We start from the raw sequence: 22,899 nt of genomic DNA, 5'->3' as shown, positions 1-22,899 counted from the left end.
GGCTTATGTTTTCTCGGGACATTCCTAAAGTTCTTTGTCACTGATTCTCTGTGAGTGTATAACTTTTACACCCACCCCCCATAAAATATGTTGTCAGTACACTCCCTTTACCCACAAGAGGGAAGAATCGGCCCTGTGACAGGAAGAATTGCTTGTTTCCAAAGAAGAGAGCGGTAAAGGTTGTTGGAATTTGCGTGTGTGTGTGTGTGGGGGGGGGGGGGGGGGGGGGGGGGGGGAGGGGAGGGGGGAATTCCCACTAAGAGGTTGTGAGAGGATAAGGGCTTCATATTTCCGTGGCGCTTCGAGCTTTTTCCTCTCTTCACCTAATGGAATCCTTCAGAGAGGTGAGGGGAGTGCCTCGGGAAATGCAAAATTAATTACGAGAAACCAAACGCACACACGCACACGCACACACACCGCCGGCCAGAAAAGTGCACGCATTCCTTCCACCATTTGATATCTTCTACAATGCGTAGTTAAATGATGGGGTGACGTGTCACTGCCCGAAACTGAACAGGAAGTTGTCCATTTTGGTCTTAAGCAGCCATTTTTGGGCAAGAGTCCATGAAAAAAAAACAAAAAAGGGGCCTGGAAAGTTAGAAGACAAATCAGTTCCCAATCACCACTTTCACCGATTGTCACAAAATTGAGTGGATACGCCTGTCATAAAAGGAGGAAGGCAGCCATTTTGGTTGTAATTATTGACGAGACGCCAAACTGCACGTACACGCACATGGCGTCTTCCGCCATGTGACATCTTCGACATTCCGTCACTCGTTTGCGACTCTCGCCGCTCATCCCAGCTCCTCCTGACAGCGTAATAACGGCCGTCTTGGGAGGGTTTGCTTCAGTCCGCGTCGAGAGCGGCGCTCTGAAGGCCAGGCGCCAAGGGAGCGTCTGAAATTTCATGCGGCCACACCGGGCTTGTGGTTTGAGTCCCACTTGCGGTTTGTCTTGTGTATCGGATGTTTCCTGCATTACAGCAGACTAGACAAGCTTTGGGGAACAAAATAAACATACGGTACATTTGATTTCGAGAAAAAAAGCCCTAGAAGTGCGAGGACGGCTGAGGTGATGACTATATAGCCTCCCACCCGATATATCGTGCTTCATCGTTTGCACCCTCACTGTATCGCGGATTTTTCAGAGTTCAGAGTTGTTTGCCTTTAAATGTCGTACCGTGCACATATTTCTCCTCTCTATGTGTTCAAGTAGCAGTTGTTTGAAGGTTTATAATTACTGTGACAGCTATGCTGTTAGCCCGTTTATGGCGTTTTGCATTATATGTTAGCATTAAGCTCGCTAACTTTAGCTAGACATATTTACATACATGTTCGTTGAACATTTGGGTGTGTTTGAGTTCTTTTTTGTCAGTTTTACAGTAAAATCAAATGGCCGTGGCCAATAAACAGCTTGAAGCAAGCACGCTTTGTCTCTTATTTGAAGAATTGTGTGAGGGACACAGTGAGAAAAGGTGCTAAGAATCACTTTCCACTTAAAACTATTTTTACATTTCAAAGCGTGTGGTAGGAGCAAAACCAACAAAAAGGTTTGATTAGCTCTTTAAGATTCACTCTTTTTTTTTAACTAAGATAAATACAAATGTACACAACATCAGGTAAACTGTAGAACACAATTTGCAGACGCTCCCCTCGAGCGATTTTGATCTGTCAGTTCAAAGTTGTTCAGTCCAAATGCACAGTAAATACTGTGTCACGAACTACAGCTGGAACACTTTGTTCTGGTCGAGGATACTCTGCCCCGCGGAATCGGCCGTTTCCTGTAACGCGGGCAACAGGTGCGCGAGCGCTGGGACTCGCATTCAGACAGGCAGCAGTTCAAACGGGCCTACAGGCGACCCTGAGAGCGCCCCCGCTGCTATCTCTGTCACGGTATGTATTTTGAGAGGGTTGAACAGGTTCACGCTGCCGGAAGAGCAGGCGCGCTTAAAGACAAACGTGTCGGCTTTGAAATGCGGTAATTTACGACCCCTGCGGTGGCCCTCGAGTTCAAAAAAATGTTTGAATTCATGCGAATTCGCCGCGGACGCTGGAGATCCTCCGGCTGCGCAAATCACCTCCATCTCGGTCATGCCAGTTTGCCCGACTGCTGGCCGGCGAGCTCGGCGACGAGTAGAAGTCGGGACCGGTCGGGCTGGTGTCCATGTTCTCCTCCATGTTGACGGTTTTGGGCCTTTTGCTGCGGAATGGAGTCACAAGGGGCAGGCTTGAGCAATACATGTTGAACTTTGAAATGAGAGAAAAGGCCAAAGACTGAAACTCATTTAGCCCGAGTGACTTCAGTAAAATATATACAGGGTATCCGGAAAGTATTCGTGTACCTTCACTTTCAACACAGTTTATGTTTACATTCATTTTTTTCGCCCCTCAAAATTCTAAACAATAATAACAATAATGACAGCATGAAAAATGTTTTGGTGAATTTGGTGTGGTGGTAAAAATGTCAAAATCTCTCAAATTTGGGAATTTTATTTGTGAACATTTAGGAATTTTACCGTGAAAGTGTGGAAGTTTGAGAATGTGGGAATTGCTGGAATGTGGAAAATAGTTCAAGATGTACTCAGCTGAATAATTTGAATTTGGAATGGGAAAGATGGGAAAATGTCTTATTCACTTGAGTTTATTTGGGTGGAAAATGTGTAAAAAAAAAAAAAAAAAAAATTTTTTTAATGTGGAAGGTAATATCTCAGATGTTCTGCATTGTGTGGTTTTTTATTTTTTTGGGAAGTTGGAATTGTTGGAACCGGGGGAGAAATGTGGAAGGAAAAAAAAAAAAAAAAAGCATGCTTTTTCATGTCGTCCTGATGGTGTGTTGTGTGTGGAATTTTGAGGTGTATGATGAATTTCATCCATTTTGGAATCATAAAATGTGGTAAAATGAAAGTCAGGAATAACTTCCCGGATAGACTTGTCACTTAGTACACACAAGAAAACAAGCGCTTGAGTCATGTGGTTGCTGACCTGCCGGGTGGGGAGGACAGGGAGCGATGCATCCCCACGCTAGAGTTCAGGTCGTGATAGTAGGGCTGGCCGGGCATGTCCGCCATGGAGAAGTTCACCGGCGCACCGTGGGTAATGGGCACTGCGGATGAAAAAGTCGAGGTGGTGAGCCGGAAAGCCAACGAGCAGCAGATTGTCTTTTCTTGCAACAGGAGACACGCAATTAATTGTAGAATTGCATGAGTGGTCATTATTGACGCTTTAGAGGCCCTGCGCATCAAATTAAACGCTCCTGTTTGACCATTGCAGCGTTTCTGCTGAGCCCTGTGATTAAAAAGTCACCGCTTCCCACACATTGCGGGCAAGAAGCAGCTCAATCGTTTCTGCACAATAGCAAGCCAAATAGACGCTCCTTGTTATTATTAGTTGCGGTGGTTTCGTCGGTTCCCCCGCAACATGATTTACAGCGGACGAGGTTTTTCCAGCACTGCGGTGAAGGTGAGGGACGGGCCAGAACGAAGTGAACAAAAGGAGCGCATCTCACCCCCGCCTCCTCTCGCTCTCTCTCGTTCGTTGGTGCGCGGCCTCCGGCTCGAGCGGTCGCTCGGGTTTGGGGCCGACCAGAGGATGGAGCGTGTGGCGCCTTCTGTTGTGGTCTGAGGTTCGCCACTGGCACCGTCCCACCGCCGTCCGCCGCTCTGGCAACCCACTGCGGGCCTGGCGGGGGCCCACCACCCACCGCTACCCACGCCGAGACGTCTGCGGAGGTCCTGCGGACGCTGGATGCGCGGCCATTGTTGTTGTTCCCGCAGAGCGGAAAGATTATACTGTACGCCTGTGCGTGTTGTTCTATGCTTTGTTTGTATGTGTTGCTGCTCCCTGTGTGTTAAAGTAGCAGTTGTTTGATGGGTTAAAATGACCAAAACGCCAATTCGAATTCCCATTAGCCCATCTATTGAATTTCACATCATATTTTAGCATTAAGCTCGCATACTTTTGTTAGATGGAATGAACATGTTTAAATATATAATGTTGAATACTCTTTTGTTTTGTGTGTCAGTTCTATACTACACTTCAACCAGGAGTGACAACTAAACAGCTTGAAGCACGCACGCTTTGCCTCTTATTAGGAGAAGTGTGTGTGTTCGAGAGAGTCTTCAAATCTTTCAAGTCCTCAAAGTGATGTTATACGATGGATTCGCATTGACTGAGTGGAAAGAGACGCTGCGGAATGCTTAAAAGAAAACTTTGGATTAATCATTTTAAATGTGTTTAAAGTATATGGAAGAGATGAAACTAAAAGAAAAAACAAATCTGGACAAGGACTTTAAATAGATTTGTTTTTGGAAAAAGTTAAGGCTCTGCAGCTCCCAGATGAAATTTCAGGATGAACCCGAAAAAGGCGAGCTGAATTTCAGCTCTTAACATTTGAATCCACGTCAAACTATATAATATTGATTTTTGCACAACTTGCTGTTCATTAACAAGGAGCTTAATGGAAAAAATAACAAAAGAATTACTTCTATAATATATAATAATATATTTTTGTAAAAAAAAAAATAATAATAATAATAATAGCGATCTGGTTTTCTTTTTAAGACCCTCTTGCCTGGCTCTATTATACAGCAACATTTTAAAAGGGAGCGTCAGCCTTGAAATCTCACTCATGCACCTCTAAGAATGTCTCAGCAGAGCGATGATGGACAACCGGCTGCATAAACGTCTCACCGGAGAGTTTAGGGGTAAATCCCCGTGCTTCCGTCGACCTTCTTAATATTACAGGACGGAGCAGCAAATTAAAAGCTACACACACACAAAAAAACACATTCTGTCTGATTGTATTTTCATGGCTACTTTGCTTGTTTGCTTGTTCGTTTCCTCTTCAGTACACTTTGTTCCACTGGCATAGTAACAAGCCTGAGCTTAAAAAAAAGAAGAAAAAAAAAGAAAAGAAGAGCAGGTAAACGCCTCCTGCTCTGAAGGAGGCCCAGGATTCCTGGAGGAGCGAGCGTCAAAGGCGGACGTGTCGATACACATACGCAGCGCTTCTTTACGGACGTGTTCCCGCTTTTGCGAAGCAGACTGGCCCGACTGGATGGACTGCAATGCCCTAAATACGTGATCGCAAATGACAGAAGCCTCAGCGTAATTCCAGGTAACGCGCGTTCGTAGTCTGACAAATCCAAGAATCACAGGTGGCCGACATTCCTGAGCATTTAATTTGCAGTTACCACCGTGTGCGTGCGTGTGTAGCTCGACACTGACTGACACATCTCTGGCATTGTTCTACCTGTAAAGGCAGGTAAATCGTTACGACTTCAGTCGCCATTTTATGACATTTTTTGACTCAGCGATAGGCTACACGCATTTAGATTCTCCCATTCTTTAAAAACATATCGCAAACGTGTCTACCTAAAGTTTGGCACATACTGCGAGTCGGACCTTTCTCCGCATCATCTTGACAAGTTTACCACCCTGCTTTCTTCAGGATGTATATGAATGAATGCCCTCTAAAGTTAGCTTCGAACGTTACATCTAATGTTAGAGTGAAGGAAGTCCAGTGTTACGCGTCAAAAGGCAAAACTTGTTTTAAATAAAATCATTGTCATTTGGTTTTATTTCAATGCCAAACCGGCCCGCCCGCCCGACACTTACTTCTGGATACTCGCACCAGTTCCGCAACGCTGAACACTCCCGATTTGATGAAGCTGTCTTCCAAATAGACTGTCAATAGAAGCACAAGGAGATATTCCTTTCATCATTTTTCTCAATAATAGTGTCAGTAAATGATGTTCATTGGTTTAATGTGAAGGTGAAAAAGTGACAAGAGGATCCAGAATGATCTTTCAATTTTTAGAGACCCTGTGTACCCCTAAAGCCCATCAAGACAGTGGTTCTCCAATTTTAGGCACCAAAAAATATTCCTAATTCGTGTTGACAGTAGCGAATGACTTCCGAATCTGGATGTAATCGTTACTCCTTGCACTATTCCCATATAAAGACGTCATAGTCCAATAAATGAAAAATCTCATTTGAAAACTATCTGAACTGGAAAGAGTACGCTGGCGCAGTTTGGCTGCCGCTTCTAACTCTAATGGCTTTCTTTAACCAGGATCCCTCGCTGTATCGTGGCCAAAGGTCGAACCCAGGTTTGGTTTGTGACTGCCGGTGCTGTAAATCCTCGCTGCTTCCTTCTAGCTAGCCGTCCCCTTCCGGCAATGTTTCCTTGGCGGCTTCGGTTGGCCATCACATGCCGAATCCCGCGGAGGTCATCGTCTCGGTGGGGGGCTTCGTCGCCATCCCCACTGCGGTCACCGAGGCCAAATGCGCACAGGCGCAGCGAAGGCTACAAATGGTGAAATATTTTTATTGTTTTTGTTTTTTTTTAAGCAAATGCGCCATGGCAGCAGTTGCAGCTCTTGTCAGAAGAAATTAAGTAGCATGTATGTATGTTCTTTGAGTCGTTGCGATTCGAATCCAAAAATTCTTATATGCGCCGTTCATTTTTTTCAAATGCCAATCCGAGTGACCGCCGACTCGTGAACAGCCAAAGGTAACAGATTCTGATTCTTTTTTTTTGGAGAGAAGTCTTAATGTTATGAGAATAAAGTTGTATTTTTCAAGAAAAGAAAATCTGTAATCATTACAATAACCAAGACATATTTGTTTGTGATGAAAAGTCGTAATTTTACGAGAAATTATTCCAAGATAATCATCCATCCATAATATTATGATATGAAAGTCAAAGTTAAACGAAGAGAGAAATTCATATATTAAGCAAATTTCAAAAATATTACTTTGTTCTTGTAAGATTACATATTTTGTTCTGGAAAAGGCGCCTTTGTCGCTAAAAAAACAACAACAATAATAAAAAAAAAGACTATAGTCTTGAAAAAAATACTTAATTCATGTAGGACTGTCAAATTTTAAGTCAGATGTCACAATCATATCAAAGCTTTTAATTGGCCCAAAGCTCAGGCAGGGAGGAGTAATAGGTTAATTATGTTTGTTTTATTGGCGCGCCGGTCCTTATATGTATGCACTCTTTTAAATGATATTATTTTGCGGCGCCCCAAGCTCCAGCCCGCGGATTTCAGTTTGAGAACCACTGCTTGTTGTGTGAAGTCGAACTAACGACATAATGTTGACGTTATTGAGGAATCCAAATGTGTTCGCTCACAAGAATCACAAAAATCACAAGCTCAGTTGTTTCGAAGGTGTCAATTTGTCCTGGCCCGGTCGTCAGGCCTCCCGGAAGACGACTGGAAGGTTATTAACACTCAAGTGAGTCAAAAACCAGCATGGCTCGACTTTGGCACGTGCCAGGGAGATAGGCGGCGACTCAGTTGGCACCTACGGGTGCTCCCGGTGCGGTGGGTGAGCCCACGGCCTCCCGAGCCAGGAGTGCTGGCTGGGTGGCATGTTTGCCTTGGCGCTCATCTCGGCAGAACCTGCTCTTGAGGTAGCCAAGTATACTTGCCAAAACTATCTGCATTCCAGCACTATGACCAGGAAATAACAGTCCCATCCACTTTCTGAGCCGCTTCTCCTCACGCGGGTCGCGGGCGCGCTGGAGCCTATCCCAGCTATCATCGGGCAGGAGGCGGGGTACACCCTCAACTGGTTGCCAGCCAATGGCAGGGCGCATACAAACAAACTACCATCCGCGCTCACATTCGCACCTACGGGCAATTTAGAGTCTTCAATTAAACATAACAGTACCATCGGGGAATATTTTGGGTTTTGCTCTCTCATGTCCTGAATGACGACATTTCATGTTTTGCATCCATTTTCATATATCGCTTGTGCTCATTTGGGGCGCGGCTGAGCTGGAGCCTCGCCGAGCCGACTTCAGTCAGCATACTACTTCCTGGTTCCCGGCTAACGTCAGATGTCACAAATGCGCGATCAGGTCATACAGTTTGTTAGCGTGCTACATCCTAAGTTAGCATGCTACTTCCAAGTTTGCGCTACCAAACAAAAAATGTGAAACAAAGAATTCCGCCTGGGCCGAGGTCGTCTTTCGCCAACTTTTCAATCCCATTAACATAAAGCTACTTGAACACCTTAACAAAAAATGTTAGCGTTTTAAGTTAGCAATCCAACAATCTAGCCGTGGCTCTGCTGGTTGTTGTTCTCGTAGCATCGTAGCATGACCCTGGACTGGTCACCAGCCAATCCCAGGGCAACAAGGATTCACGCTAATATTCACACCTATGGACAATTTGGAGACTTCAACCGACCTAACGTGTTTTTGGAATGCGGGAGGAAGCCGGAGTACCCGCAGAAAAGCCACGCAAGCGCGAGGAGAGCGTGCTAACTCCACACAGGAAGGCCAGAGCGGACATTCGAACCCCAGACTTCATAAGTGCGAGGCAAGCGTGCTTTCCACTCATTCACCGTGCTGCCAATTTAATTAATTTGTTATTACCAATCAAATTTTATCCCCGCACAGGCCACGCCATTTTAAAAACGCCGCCCTCAGCAATGATTTTAAGTTGCAATTACCTTGACACCAGATGTGTCTCTTTGACTATGTAGTTGCTATCGATGCGACGCTTTTTGTTCGTTACAAAAATGTTTTTACATGCTTGTCAGGCATGTTTTTGAAGTCAGTAAATGGAAGGTTGGGGGGAGGGGGGGGGGGGCACATGTCGTGTGTGTGCAGTGAATTAATGGTGGAAGAACAATGGCCCAATGGAGTGGAGGAAGGATGACTGGTACTCGACATACCTGGAAGAGGGTTCTTGCCTGGCTCATTGTTACTTGGACTTCCTGACTGCTGGGAGTCTGCAAGCACATTGAAAAGGAGGACAACAAGGGTTTAGGAGAGCAAAAACAAAAGCTTGATTGTACATGAAGCAAGACTGCTATCATTCCCTTAAATCTCTAGTATTCATCTAAAGCAGCAGAAATTTGCATCATAGAATTGTTGTCCCCCCCACCCCCCACCCCCGAGGATGTAACACGTCACGAAGAGAAAAGAACCAAGATAGATTTGTGCAATCGTGAAAGCAGCTCGCTGACATTTGGGGAACAGTGTTCCCAAAAACCGCCGTTGGAGGTTGCTGGATTGCGCCGAGGTCCGAGCCGGAGGAGGGGCCGGGGAAATACGATGCGACATAGGTGGAATTCTTTCCAGCGAGCTTTTGTTTTTTACCTCAAAGACTCGATGAGAGGGGAATTTCTCTTCATTTTTCACGAACACCTATCAGCTTTCCGTTAGACAAAGTACGCCTTTACGTTATCAACAGTCCCGCAATATGAGAGCGAGCGATAGAGAGCGAGCGAGAGAGAGAGACAGAAAGATAAACAGAGAAATAGAGCGATAAAGGGAAATAGAAAGAGAGGTAGAGATAGAAAAAGAGGGATAGAGCGATATAGAGAGCTATGGGACAGAGAGGGATAGAAATACAGAGATAGTGAGAAATAGCGCGAGAAGGTTAGCTAGAGAGAGAGACATTTGATATATATATATATATATATATAGTATAATTTATTTATATATAGAATTCAGTATTTAAGATTATTCAACAGAAACATTTTTCCCTTTATATCATCTGTCGTAAAAAACTTAAACGTGGCCCTTGGGTACAGGATTCCCCCCCCAAATAAATGCAACCCCCTTCCTCGCCCCAAAACCAAGTGAGGCGACCCCGTGAGGCCCCGTAGCTCAAAATCAAACTCTTCGGGCCGCCTTTGAGGCAATTTCACCATTCTCATGTTCTCCATCTGTCCTCGCTCGCTTCAAACGTGACCGTTAAGACAAACGAAAACAGAATGTTCTTGGCTGGAGCTCAACAACGACAATGTTTGGGAGGGGGAGGAATCGGAATGTATGGAAAATGTGGAAAATTCTTTAATCTGGCACACAGAGCATTTTCAAGAGTACGGTTATATTTATTGTTTTTGGGGGGTTTTTTCCCCCCTGAAATTCATTATTTGTATTAATTCATCTCATTAAACAATTGGTTTATTGATTTATTGTTAAGAACTCAACGAGATAAACAATTTCACATACACATTTGGCATTACTGGTTCATTGAGTGAATGAAACAATTATTTTTACTATTTGTATATTACATTTACATTATATTAAACTGTATTTAGTATTATATTATATTTAGTATTATATTAAACTGTATTTAGTAATTTTCAAATTCATTCGTCTCATTGTTTAATTGCTATGATCCGTAATAAAATATATCCAACAATTTCTTTTAAATTAAATATGCATTTGATTAATTTGAATTGGATTGGACTGTAAATCAAATAAAGACAAGGAATTACTATTCAAAATTAAAATATTCTACTTCGTATGATACGTTAACTTCATTTTTTTCATTTTTATATTAATGTACCTCAAATAATGTTAAAATAAAAATAAGTATAAAAATAAGTAAAATAAAATAAAATACATTTTACATACATTTTAGTTTTTTTAAATGCATTTCATGGAATAATTGATTTTACTTAAATTATACATTCATTAAAATGAATGAATGAATCGATGTATTCAAATAATTAATAACTTTATTACATAACATATATTTCAACCTAAATATCTGCATATTCAGATAATATATTGTTCATTGATTTTCATCGTCGAATGACCTGGCCTGGCCGATTTGTCCAATTGAAAAATCCAGTGAGTGCAAAACTGGATTTGCCCACCCCTGGTCTATAAAATCTATTGGCTGAAAATATGAAACCAAAAGCCGAGCGTGTCTCATTTTATTTCTGTTTACGGCAAATTGAGGGGCTACCAAGCATACACGATCTGGCTTGTTGTTGTTGTTGTTGTTGTTGTTGTTACAAACGGCTTTTGTCATTTGGCGGAGGTTCGAGCCGATTGGCCCGTGGAGCCTTTTTGGTGCAGGATGGGTGGGGCCACTGCGTGAAAAGAAAAAAAAAAAAAAAAAAGAAAAAAAGAAAGAGCAGATGGCGGCGGCAATTAGAGAACCCAGGCAGCGTCTTCCAGCAGGAGGCCCCACTGCGGCACCGGGCGACGCCACCTGGATGACTCAAGGTGGGATGCAAACATATGGCGCATCTGCCAGGCCCGGAAACACCGCCTCTATCGCCTTACATTTCGACCTTTCACCTCTTCTCCCTTACACAGGTGCCGTATATTTGAACATTTTTTTTTTTTTTGTCCAACCATCCATCCATCCATCCATTTTCCAAAGCCCTCTCCCTCCCGCTGGTGGTCAGTGAGCATTACGACTTTGCCCTTTGTCGAAAAAGGTCGTCTCTTTCGGGAATTTTCCGGGTAGAGGACGGATTTACGAGACATTTACAAGAGCGCCACCCATCGCTATTCAACAAATTCAAAGTAACGTTCACTTTTTAATGAAAATGCTGTCTTGAAATGATCCAGCTACGAGAGTTAGCAAGTCTAAAATTGGCAGAATTGATACGATAGACTCGCTATCGAGGCAGATAACGTGGCTTACCAGCACGGCTAACATCAGCTCGTTTCCGTCGTTTCCGATACTTAAAAACGCGCAGAGAAGAAGCTACTCATTTTCTGATAAATAAGTACTTTTCCAGTTGTACTACATTGTTTATTTTGTTTTCACATCTACTGAAGCAGGGAACACGGCAAACGAGCGTGGCTAACATCAGCTCGTTTTTGCTGTGTCGTTACTTCACAAAGCAGAGAAGAGTAATGTAGCTATTGATTTTCTGAGAAATGGGTACTTTTGCAGTTGCACTACATTTTTATTTGATTTCGACAAATTCAATCGTTTGTGTTGTTTTTGCGCTCACAAAGGCAGAATACATGGCTAACTAGCATGGCTAACGTCAGCTCGTTTCCACTCTGACATCACTTCACAAACCGCAGCAAAGTAGCTACGAATTTTATGAGAAATTGCGTCGACTCATGTACCAAATATGATGTATGCTTGAAAATAAAGTAATTGCATAGAGTGGAAAAACGTTGTCTACAAAAACATTGGAAAAGAATCGATTTCTGAGCTGTAATCGCACTTCTGCGATAGCGCAATATTTCTGCTCAAGGTCATCATGTGATATCGGCCCATGCCTACACTTGACACTCTTCGACGACGGGGTTTGAGTTTTGTCTTTTTTTTTTTTCCTTTTTTTTTCCTTTTTAACAGCAGCGCGCCATAACGCAGGCGTGGGGGGAAATGTGTCGGAAAACACGTCCTGTGCACAAGCCCCTCCAATCCGATAGTCTTCAAATAAACAGTAGGCTAACCTGTAAATAAACAGTTGCGGTCGAGAGGGTTGGGCTTTGCCCTGAGAGCTTGGCAGGGCTCGATCACAACGCGCGCACGCACGCACACACACACACACACACACACACACACACACACACACACACACACACACACGGCCCTGTTCCAGAAACAACATTTCTTGGCACCCGTCGCTCTTGCCACTTGTTTAAATAAGCAAACGTGAAGGAAGTGAAAATCCAGTATCAATGCCATTATCTCCTGTTGCGCTGCAAGAAAAAAGAAAAAAAGAAAAAAAAAAAAAAGGCTTGTGGGTATTTTGAATGGGAGTTCTTACACCTTCTTGTCCAGTGGGATACTTATCATAGCACAGTAATGATTAGGGCAATTAAGGCTAATGGCAACAGAAATCTGGCTCGGCAAGAAAGTTTCTGTGCGCTTGTGCGGTTCCTCCACGCCCAAGTGTGTCACTCGCCTGGATTTTATAACCGCTTATAAAACACACACACACACACTTACAGACACACTCCCCCTGACTGCCGTTTTTTTGTTTGTTTGTTTTGTTGTTGTTTTTTTTGCCATCATCTCCATTCCGTTTCCATTAAAGTGCGCACACACACACGATGTGGATCAAATTAGACGGATGGTTTAGGGCTGTGATTCCCAACCACTGTGTCGGGAAATGATCCAATTTCACTCAATTGGTCCCAAAAAAAACAAAAAAACAAAACAAAACAATAAAAAAATCCATTTCTTTACGACAAATGGAGTGTCTTTGTTCACATATGCAAGTGACATAAAGTGACGGGCAGAAACATAAACTTATTCAAACACACTGTCTAGACAGTGTAAACATTTGAACACACACGCAGAATTTGCAAGCATAAAATGTGTAGAAAATATGCAATAATAGTGGAATACAAATTTTTAAACACACGCACACTGCAGACATTTTTTTTGTCAATGTTGATTAGCAGTGATATGCCAATGTGTGTAAATATCATTTTTATGACTGCTTATTATTTGACAATTTTATTTTGTAATTACAAGGGACCATATCCATACAAGTAGAAGATGATTAAAACAATACAATGTAACGCTTTATATCAATCAATCTGAATTGGCACTTTTGAGGGTTGCGAAATTTGCTCTTCCCAACAAACAAAACTAAAAATAAAAAAATAAAAAACTCTTCCCACACTGAAACACTTTTTGAACGCATTCGAAATGTGTTTCAACACACAAAAAAGAAACATGTTGAACATGAAGAATTTATAGCGGGGGATTGTTACATTTTTGGAGAGGGGCTGCGTGGCGAGACTTTTTATTTGTTATTCATTTTTTGAGGTCTTTTAAACATTGTAAAAGTATTTTATCCCCCCCCAAAAAGTAGAAAGAAATAGATCAACCATGATATACCAACCAGGATTACCGTAAAGTTTTTTTTTTTACTTTTAAAATGATTCCTTTTTTCAGGACTTTTTTATTTTATTCCCCAAAATGTTTAATGTAAAATGTGCCTTGGCTCAATAAAGGTTAGGAAAGACTGGCTTGGGGAACTTTATTTCAGCAGCGGTCCACGTTTGGAAGGCGCAGACGCGCAGATGCATACCGCTGTCGACATTTCAGGAGAAGGCTGCCTGGCGGCCATTTTACGCTGAGCGGGGTTCTGCGCACATGTATAGCGCTGCGGCTGCCAGAGGCCCGGGTCCCGAGCCAAGACGCATTTCAGCAGCGAGGAGGGGGAGGAGAGGGCTGGACTTCCCAACAGAAGCCGGGAACCAGTGAGAGGGCCAGAAAGGATCGGGCTAATTACGCCGCTCGGACGTGTAATGTTTCGACAATACAGCTGCTCCCGGGTAAATATTTGATGCGGCCCCGGCACACTTTGTCGGGCAGCGGGGGCCTCACCTGGAAACGCTCGTGCGTTCCGCATACGTTGGGCGCACGTGTCCTCCCGTGCTCCTGCTCTCCAACACTCGCCGCTTTGTCAACCATCTCACGTTTTTCCCCCGCCAGACTTCCTGTTCCTGTTCCTCTCGATCTTCACGACACCAGCCGAAACCACCACTCGATCTACCGATCAAACGCTTCATTTAAAAAAAAAAAAAAAAAGAAAGTAAGCGTTTGCACTTACGTTGTATTCGCCATCCCCGCTCACACAGCAAACTTGACAAAAAAAAACAACAACTATATGATAACTTTCACGCCTTCTGTATGGTTGCAAATAAGGTCAAGACGAATAACGAAGACACCAATCGTAATTGGGTGAAGGTTTTTGTTTTGTGTTCGCAGTATGCTTGGAATGAAGTCATTTGGGTTTGTGGATGTTTTTGTTCTGCTGCTTTTATCTTGTGAGTCAACAATTAAAAAAAATAAACTCCTTTTTTTAAAAAAAATGCCCTCTCCCCTCTCTTTATCGCTTTGTGTCGACGTCTGGCCTTCCCTGCCGCTTTGTTGTCTAAACAAAGCGGGGCCTTTATCGGGACGAGCCGCAAGCCCCGACGAGGGGAACAAAAGGATCCGGCGAAGGAACCTTCGAACCACGACGTATCGTGCCAGCCATTGTGTGCCAGGCCTGCCAACTGGCGATGCCCGCCCCCCCTCTGAGTCGTCAGACATCTGAGTGCCAACCCCTCCCCTACGTAAACCCATGTGTGGCATTCACCGGCAGGCTTGAAAGGGAAGCGAAATGGATGTGGGGGAGGCAATCATCATTTGCCGCTTCATATTTTTCACCAAAATAAAAAAGTAGAAAAGGAAAATGATACTTTTTGGATGAACGTGCACATTCGAGTGCCACCAAACAAACAGCCGCGAGTATGCGGGGCGGGAGGGGCGGGGGGGTTCCACTGTACTGCCTCCTGGTGGCCACAGCGGGCACATCAAAAGCAGCGACGCGACGAATTGAACTGCGGCCTTAAATCATCACGTACAAACTGTTCAATGCTTTACATTGCATTTAAATGTGATTCTGTAACGTAGAATATTCGGGAGCGCTATTTTTCCTTGTTTAGTTTTTTTCCCCGACACCTTCCCCGGCGGACTTTGGGCGAGAGGCACGCCGCCATTGCGGGGCCCGAACGGACAAACAACCGTGACCGATTTCGAGTCGAAATCCAGTTATTAAGCCTCGCTCGCGCCGTTGACCGTATCGCTCTCTTTCTGAGCAGAGTTGGGGAATTTCCCCACACCCCCTAAACGCAGCACAGGGCCCCGCTCCCAACGCCGCCCTCCCCGCGGACCCGTCGAGACGTGCGGGTTTTGAACCCGCTCTGCGTTGCCGCCCTCCCATGCCCATTGCCACTCAAGCAGCGGGGGTCCGCCGCATTTGTCTCATAATTATCCGACTGTATGGGGGGGTTGTGGAGATGAAAGCGGCGACTCACAGAGCTCCTCTGTCAAAGGTCTGTCTGCCCGACTGGGGGGGCTTTTCTCTGCATCTATCTGCCTTGTCCTCTTCCCTTGCGCTCATCCACGGCCCGCCCGGCGCAGCCCCTCTTCATGGCGGCGGCCTCCCTAAAGGAATGCCTCCACTGAGCATAATCGCCGACAGCGAGCGCTCGTGCACAGGCCGCCCCCTCATCTAAGCCCCCCTCGCGACCGGCCGCCCCGCTGCTTCATTCACAACTACAAAACTGCAGAAATACCCCCCACCCTTACATCCTGAAAGACTTCAGACCCCAAGACTTCCCCCCCGCCCTCCATCGCCCATGCTCTGCCCACCCCACTCTATATACTTTTTATTGTGGCATTTTTGGGTGAGATATTTCCAACGTAAAATACTGGATGTGGCTCGAGCGCAATAAACGTATCACAAATACAGTCATGTCACGTTATATCGCGGTTCAACTATTGCGGATTCAGTGCATAGCAGCTTTTTTTTTTTTTTTTTTTTTTTTTTAAATAGGTCAGTGTAGTGCAGTTACTCACCTGCACACCTCTGATACGGTTAACTTTATTGATGATATGATTTTAATGCGGCGGCAATGATTCACATCAGGTCAGCCGAAAAGGGAACCTTACTGAGTCATCTCGACTCATACATTTGGTAAGTTACCAAGTTGCTCGAGGATACAAAGAACATGACAGGAAGGAAAGTCACTGTTAAAAACACAAGCCACACACGGAATTCAATGACATAAATTCACAAATACCAACCTTAGCCTGATGAATAGCGAGTGCACAAACTCATAACGATACCGAAAGGAACAAATGCAAGTAAAGAGCAACGTTACACTTGATTTTCTACAACTACACTACTGTCATTAAAAACATCACTGTAATGAATTCTGGGCTCCCATAATGCTTTTAGCTGACTACATTGAGCAACAGTGCCAATGCTTAAATCGGGAAATCACATGAGCTGTTGTTTACGTTGAACCGGCTTACCACTACCATTACTGCGCACGTGTGTTGAGGACAGAAACACATTTATGCTATTACGTCCCTGGAGTACACGAGATTGTGTCGACTGCAATGTTTTAATTGGCCGAATCAGTGATGTCCTTGACCGGATCGGCGAATTAAGACATTACAGCCGATCACAAAATGTGCATCAAGTTTTAAATATCGTCCAATCCGAGATAGTTGCTGTTGTTTCCAGAGAAAAAATATTTGCCAGCAAATATGGGTGGAATGTCGCTTTCTATGTGTTGCTGCGCCGTGTGTGTGGTGTTTCACATTGTGTTAGCATTAAGATTGTAGTTTTTCGTTAGACAAAATTAGTCCGTTCGGTTGAAAATTTTGTTGCTAAGACATACTTTTAATTCTGTGTTTTTCGTGTCAGTTGTACAGTAAACTTCAACTGGGGGGGGGGGGGGGGGGGGCAAATAACCACCTTGAAGCGACTGTAAGAGTCTTCTTTTTATTCCCTTCAAGTGATGTTATGCTACAGTCTGGCATTTCTTGACAGCGAGAGATCAGGCTCTGAAGAAGAAGAAATACATTCGGAAATGAAATAACGGTGGGGGGTTACTGTATCTACTTTTTGCGACGACTGCCCCGCTGCTTCATTCGCAAGCACAAAAGTGCAAGAACAGCCCTCACCCGTCCACCCTGAAAGACTTCAGAGCCCTTCACTTCACTCGTACGCTCTGCCCACCTCGGCCCCTCGTCACCCGCCTCTCGTCTTTTCTCCTCCTCGCGGCCACCTCTCTCCTTCCTCTCCTCTTAACTACTGGCTAGGAGTTAATGGACTGTTTTGGCTAGTCTCCAGACGCTGAGTGTCACCTCATTAGCCTATGGCGGCTCGCTCCCAGACTGCTCCTCGCGTGGAAGGAGGAGGGATACGACCACGGAATGCCATTGGTCACCGGTCTGTCTCGCCCCAGGCCTCCCATCGCACACCCCCTTTAACCCCCACCTTCCTCCATCCCCTTCCCAGCACTACAATGAATGAGAATACACGCATGCATAATTCAATCCAAAGTCTGCTCACTTCTCTCCTTCCTCCTTCTTGGAGGTTTGCCACCACGGAAAGAAAGCGAGCGTCTTCGAGACGTGGCCGAGCTCCCGACCCTGTATGGACCCATTCTTTGTCGCCTCCCGCCCCGCCGACTGAATGGCAGGGTGGCAACAGCGGGCCAATGTAAATGCCAGCCAGCCCCTGCCAGTCAATTACACCGCGACAAAGCTAATTGTTTGTGGAGCTCCGCCATTGAGGCGCTCATTGTTTATAGCACAGATGTGACGTTCTCGCGTTCTCACAGGCCCTCCGCGTGACACGCTCAAAATGGGAAAGTGAAAATATGCATAAGAAGAGCAGAAAATTCTAATATCGAGTTCATCAACAAAGAAGCATTGCTGTTTTCCTCTTGAATCATTTCAAACTTTAACAGTTTTTTTTTTAAAGCACTCAATCCTAACACCGTGTGTAAAAAAAAAAAAAAAAAGTAGCAATGTAACAATTCAAAATTCATATTTTCCTTCAAGAAATAGTTATCTTTGCAAGAACAACGATGTATTTACGAGAATAAAGTACGTTTGAACTAGTAAAATGATCGTAGTGAAGGAGGAAAGATTTAACAAGGGAGGAAAGTCATATTTGAACACTTTATTTATTATATTCTGGGGAAAAAATGGACTTTATATCTGTTAGAATATCTATTATCTGTTGTAATGGTCCTTAAAAAATTTATTTCTATGACAGCATTTCTGTGGAAGTACATACAAGCTTCTATTGAGGAAAAAAAAACTGGTTTGAATGCTTGTTTTGTATAAAGAAAACCAAAGCGAATCCCAGGAGAGAAAGAAAAAAACAGGAAAACTTGTTTTAAATAATGCAATTAGTTTTTTTTTCGTTTGTTTTTTAAAACTGCGATTAAAATAGATAATAGAATTTTTTTTTGTTTGTTTGGTTTCAGAAATAAAATCATACAATGAAGGGAGGAGGAAAAAATTGGAAATGGGATTTTTGTGGCAAAACTAATTGGAGATTTTATTTTAAGGCTCACTGTGATGTGTCAGCGATCGCCGGCGCCAAGACGAGTTTCCCGCTGGCAGAGCGGCAGCCGAGGATCCCGGGCGCGGCGGAAGAATGGCCGTCCTCCAGCTGGGCGAGAGGCCACCGCGACCGGATGCCCGCCGCGCCTTCGCCCGCACGTCGCCCTCCCCGGCTTCGGGCTCGGGGGTGGCGATCGCGCACAAACGCGCACCTCGGAGGGGAAAAGAGCGACGAGATCGGTACGTGCCACCGCATCCGAGAGCGCAACTTGGCCCGAAACAGACAAAGAAAACAAAGCGCGCACTCAGTCAGATGATTCTGCTGGCACGGCTTCCCTGGAAACGGGACATCGGCTGGAAAGCGGGGAAAGCTCAACCGCAGAGTTTAATGTGTCATTACGGGCATAAAAACAGACTAGCGACATTGCCAACAGATGTATTTCTGCCATTACTCTGAGGGAAGGGAAAGAAGCTGCAGGTGCAAACAAAACACCCCGTGGAGGTTTCCTCTTCAGGATCGCGTCTTGCCGCTCCAGCGTTTCGCAAGCTGTTCTTCCCACACGCATGGCGGCGATGAGGCGGGGTTAATATGGAGGCCCGACCCACGGGCATTTTTGCCCATTGCGATATTATTCCGATAGCCAATTCCATTTCAAAAAGATTGAATAGAGAACGTCTTTTTGGGTCACTTCAACCTTACAACAATTAAGATGTGAACGTTTGCTGTTTTACAATACTTTGTGCATTAGCACTTGTTTAACTTTACAACAGGGACCATTTTTTTTCCCGCCGATTTTTGCTTTTGTTTTGTTAGAATATCCTTGTCTTTGTTTTATGTTGTAATGTGTAAAGAAAAAAAGCGGTCAGGCTGCAGTAAATATATTTATATAAAAAGCCTTCAAATGTATTTCGAGTGAACCCTCACTCTTCTCAGAGCCGTTTCAAAATGCAATGTTGAATTCTCTTTTGTTGTATGCGACGCTGCTCTGTGTGTGTTGAACAGCGGTGGGAGCTAGCGCACCCGGAGAAAACCCGCGCGAGCCAAATATTGGAATTAAGCTAAAAAAAAAAAAAAATCCATATTACACGAGCCCCTGTCGAAACGACCAGTCGGGCGACAGGGGCTCGTCTTAACAGCCTCACCGTAATGAGTCCAAGTGCCGAGCGTTTCAACTCGCAACTCCTGCGCAAGCGCCCCCGCCCCCTCCCCCTCCCCTTCCCTCACACTTCCATTCCCTGTCAATGAGCCGCACGCTCGAATCAAAAAGCCGGAGATGGCGAGAGTGAAGTCGAGTTGGGTTGGGGGACGCAAACGTGCACACAGTTGGGTTCATCTCACACACACACACACACACGGAGACGCACACACACACTCTTGACTTACACGTCCACTCTGTTTCACGCACAAGAATATGAGAACGTCTTTGTCATTGTGGTATCCACCTTTTGTGCTGAAATAAAAAATGTTCAATGTGATTACAGTAGAAAGCAATATTTGCAGGCTTACACTACAAAACAAATGCATTAATTTCTTCTTTATTTTGACATATTTTTCTATACCTTTTCTATGCATAAAATTGTTTGTGTCTTGGAAATACGGTCACGATTTGTTAAGAAGTGTGTTTTAATAAGTTGAAATGTGTTTCAGGCATGTGAGCTTGGTATTATTAAAAAAGTATTTCATCTGGCCTTTACGCAACTTGACTGACTGCAGTCTTAGTTTTATTTATTTATTTTTCCGGGGGGGGGGGGGGGGGGCTTTTTCCAGATCTAAAGAGCCGCAGATCTGATTTTGCAACAAGCCGCTTGTGACACAAAGGTGAGCGCTCGGCAGCCCTCCTCCGCTATTTTAGGCCGAGACGGCAAAGGGCCTTTGTTTCAATATTATTTCTGGGCAGTTGCCAAAATGCCAGGATGACACAGAACAAAAGACACATGTCATCGTGCTCCACCTGGCAGGTTTGTGTTGTGCTTTCAGGAACGCTAAAAGACTTTGAGTTTGCGGATGTGATTTTCGCTCATTTTTCGACAATGTTGAGGAGCGAGGCTTACGAGCACCGAGACGCCGCGACGTTCCCACGAGGCTCCGCGGCAATAATCTGGGGAAATATTTGCACGGATGACGGCAGCGCCGGAGCGGCGTGCGGGAGATGGAGCGCTCGGTTTTTCCCTTCGCTTTTAAGCTCCACAACAGGAATTTCCCCCCCCCCCCCCCCCGTCACCTTTACCCCCGGCCTTGCCCACGCCCCTTCAGCTCCCTTCTGCGGCCCGCTCACCTCCCACCAGCCCGCCTCCCGGCACTCCTTCCAGGATTCGTCCTGCTGCACCACGGGGGCCTTCACGCCGCGTTACTCTGACCCGAAAGGCAAAAAAAAAAACAAATGAAGCAAGCACAAGCACGGGCTGTCGTCTTCAGATGTGGAACAACATCAAAAGTGTCCGCTGTTATGCACTTCAAGCTCTGCCTAACACACCAGCAGCAATGTCGGCCAGTTTTACCTGCACACCTCTTTCCACGTAAGCCACACTGGCAATCCCTACAATTACCCGCCTCTCAAAGCCGAGCCGAAACCGCGACGAGTCGGCGGAGCCGCTCGCAGGCTTCCTGTTTGCGGGCGCGGTAGAGGGGCGCGATCCAAGCCGCTTGAGCTTGGCAGGGCCTCCCCGCACGGAGACGGCTGCGACGAGGCACGGCGATCGACTTCCCTCTCTGGCTTCTTAGCAGCTGAGTCAGCCGCACCTCGAAAAATACAACTTTCAGCTAACTAGTCATAAATTCACCTCTTCGTGTTGTTTTTGTTTGTTTGTTTTCTTTGTGGACACTATACGACACCATTTGCTGAAAAACAACGCGGCATGCTTTCTGAAACACTTCGAAAAAAAGATCCTACAAGCAGTTTATTGGCGTCGCCAGTTGAAGGTAACTGTCGAACTAAACAAAAACAATGCATATTTAAAACAAGCACATAGCATAGCCATTCAGTCTACCAGCTTAATGCTAACACTGACTAGCATCTATGTTGTGATGCTAACCCTTTAAGCAATGGATTGAACACAAACAATGCAGACACGAGATAAGAGCGCTCACAGTCGTATGTTCTTTATCTTCTGCGAAGAACGACACAATTAATTAGTGCTGTACTGATGAGCTGGAGGAGTTGACACGTCTCAATGGCCACTATATCTGTCACTTTATTTAATTACTGTATGTTTTTATAAAGTTTGACATAGTGTGCTAAGCACTACAATTTTTTGGTGTTTTTTTTTTTTTTTTTTTAATACTAGCTTTGTATTTTGGGTTGTTCACGGAAGAAGTTAGGAGGGAGTTTTCACTGCATGTGCAAGTACATGCGCACTTCCGATGCATTTATTATTATTTTTAATTTTTTTCCAAAATAAAACCATCTGTAGGCTGTTTATTTTTAGAGGTAATGTTGTAAGATGAGTTTGGGTTAGGGCGAGCCTCTGCCTAATGTCCGGCTTGAAAGAGTTATTAACTGACCGGCGTCCTGAAGTTGGGTGTCATTTTTAAACGGAAAATGGACATTGTTACATTTCCTGTGCAAATGTTTGGAAGGGAAAATGAGTGCAAAGAGTACAGTCCTCTTACAATGGGCAGACTTGTGCGCACAAGGTGACTTTTTCTTTTTTTTTTCATCAATCGAGCGCGAATTACACAGATCATATGACACCATATGGAATTCTTTTTACACATAATGTATTTCCTTTGCAGGCACTGTGAAAGGTGAAGCCTACAGGGAGTCCTCTTTAGGCGGAGGGGAAGATTAAAAAAAAAAAAAAAAACTGTATGTATGGAAAGGAGGGAGGGGTGGGAGTGTGTGTGCGTGTGTGTGTGTGTGGGGGGGGGGGGGGGGGGGGGGTCGAGGGGTTTAGCAGGGGGCGGTCCAAGCATGCTCAGCGAAAATATGCCTCGTGCACTCGATGAACTTGGGGCCTGCGTGGGCTTCTCTGAAGGTTACAGGAGAGGCCTGTGCAGAGAGGAGCAGGAGAAAGAAGCCATGCATCGGCGCTCCACACGCAACACCTTTTACGCCGGAGCCCGCCCCTCCTTCTCCTTCTGTTTCGATCCCCCCCCCCCCCATAAAAATAAATAAAAATCTGGAAAAAAACCCAAGCCGTTCGCGTTCACCCCGCGGCGTACGGCATTTATTTGTCTGCCTCTCTCCGCGCCTGACTGCGAGTGTCTGTTGCTCAGATAACAGAAGCGGCGAGCAATCGCCTTTGACACTCGGCTTCCTTCCCTCGTCGGAGCCTGCCAGAATCCGAGA

The 22,899-nt window shown here is 44.9% G+C and overlaps 1 protein-coding gene across 8 annotated transcripts in view; it reads right to left on the bottom strand.

The window, feature by feature from the left end:
- LOC133472438 (nuclear factor 1 B-type) overlaps nt 1-22,899 on the bottom strand; it is a 59,046-nt gene that overhangs the window by 17,435 nt on the left and 18,712 nt on the right. For 4 of the 8 annotated variants that reach the window (XM_061763198.1, XM_061763196.1, XM_061763200.1 and 1 more), the window contains exons 3-6: nt 8,694-8,750; nt 5,616-5,684; nt 2,982-3,102; nt 2,078-2,199 (exon numbers count right to left, since the gene is read on the bottom strand). In XM_061763198.1, the coding sequence (XP_061619182.1) occupies nt 2,078-2,199; nt 2,982-3,102; nt 5,616-5,684; nt 8,694-8,750 (369 nt within the window). The other 4 variants (XM_061763203.1, XM_061763199.1, XM_061763202.1 and 1 more) reach the window with 4 other exon arrangements.

Source organism: Phyllopteryx taeniolatus, chromosome 23, assembly GCF_024500385.1.
Source record: "Phyllopteryx taeniolatus isolate TA_2022b chromosome 23, UOR_Ptae_1.2, whole genome shotgun sequence".
Classification (NCBI taxonomy): Eukaryota; Metazoa; Chordata; class Actinopteri; order Syngnathiformes; family Syngnathidae; genus Phyllopteryx; species Phyllopteryx taeniolatus.
Note: the sequence above shows the minus strand (reverse complement) of the source record. Positions and strands in the feature narration are given on the sequence as shown.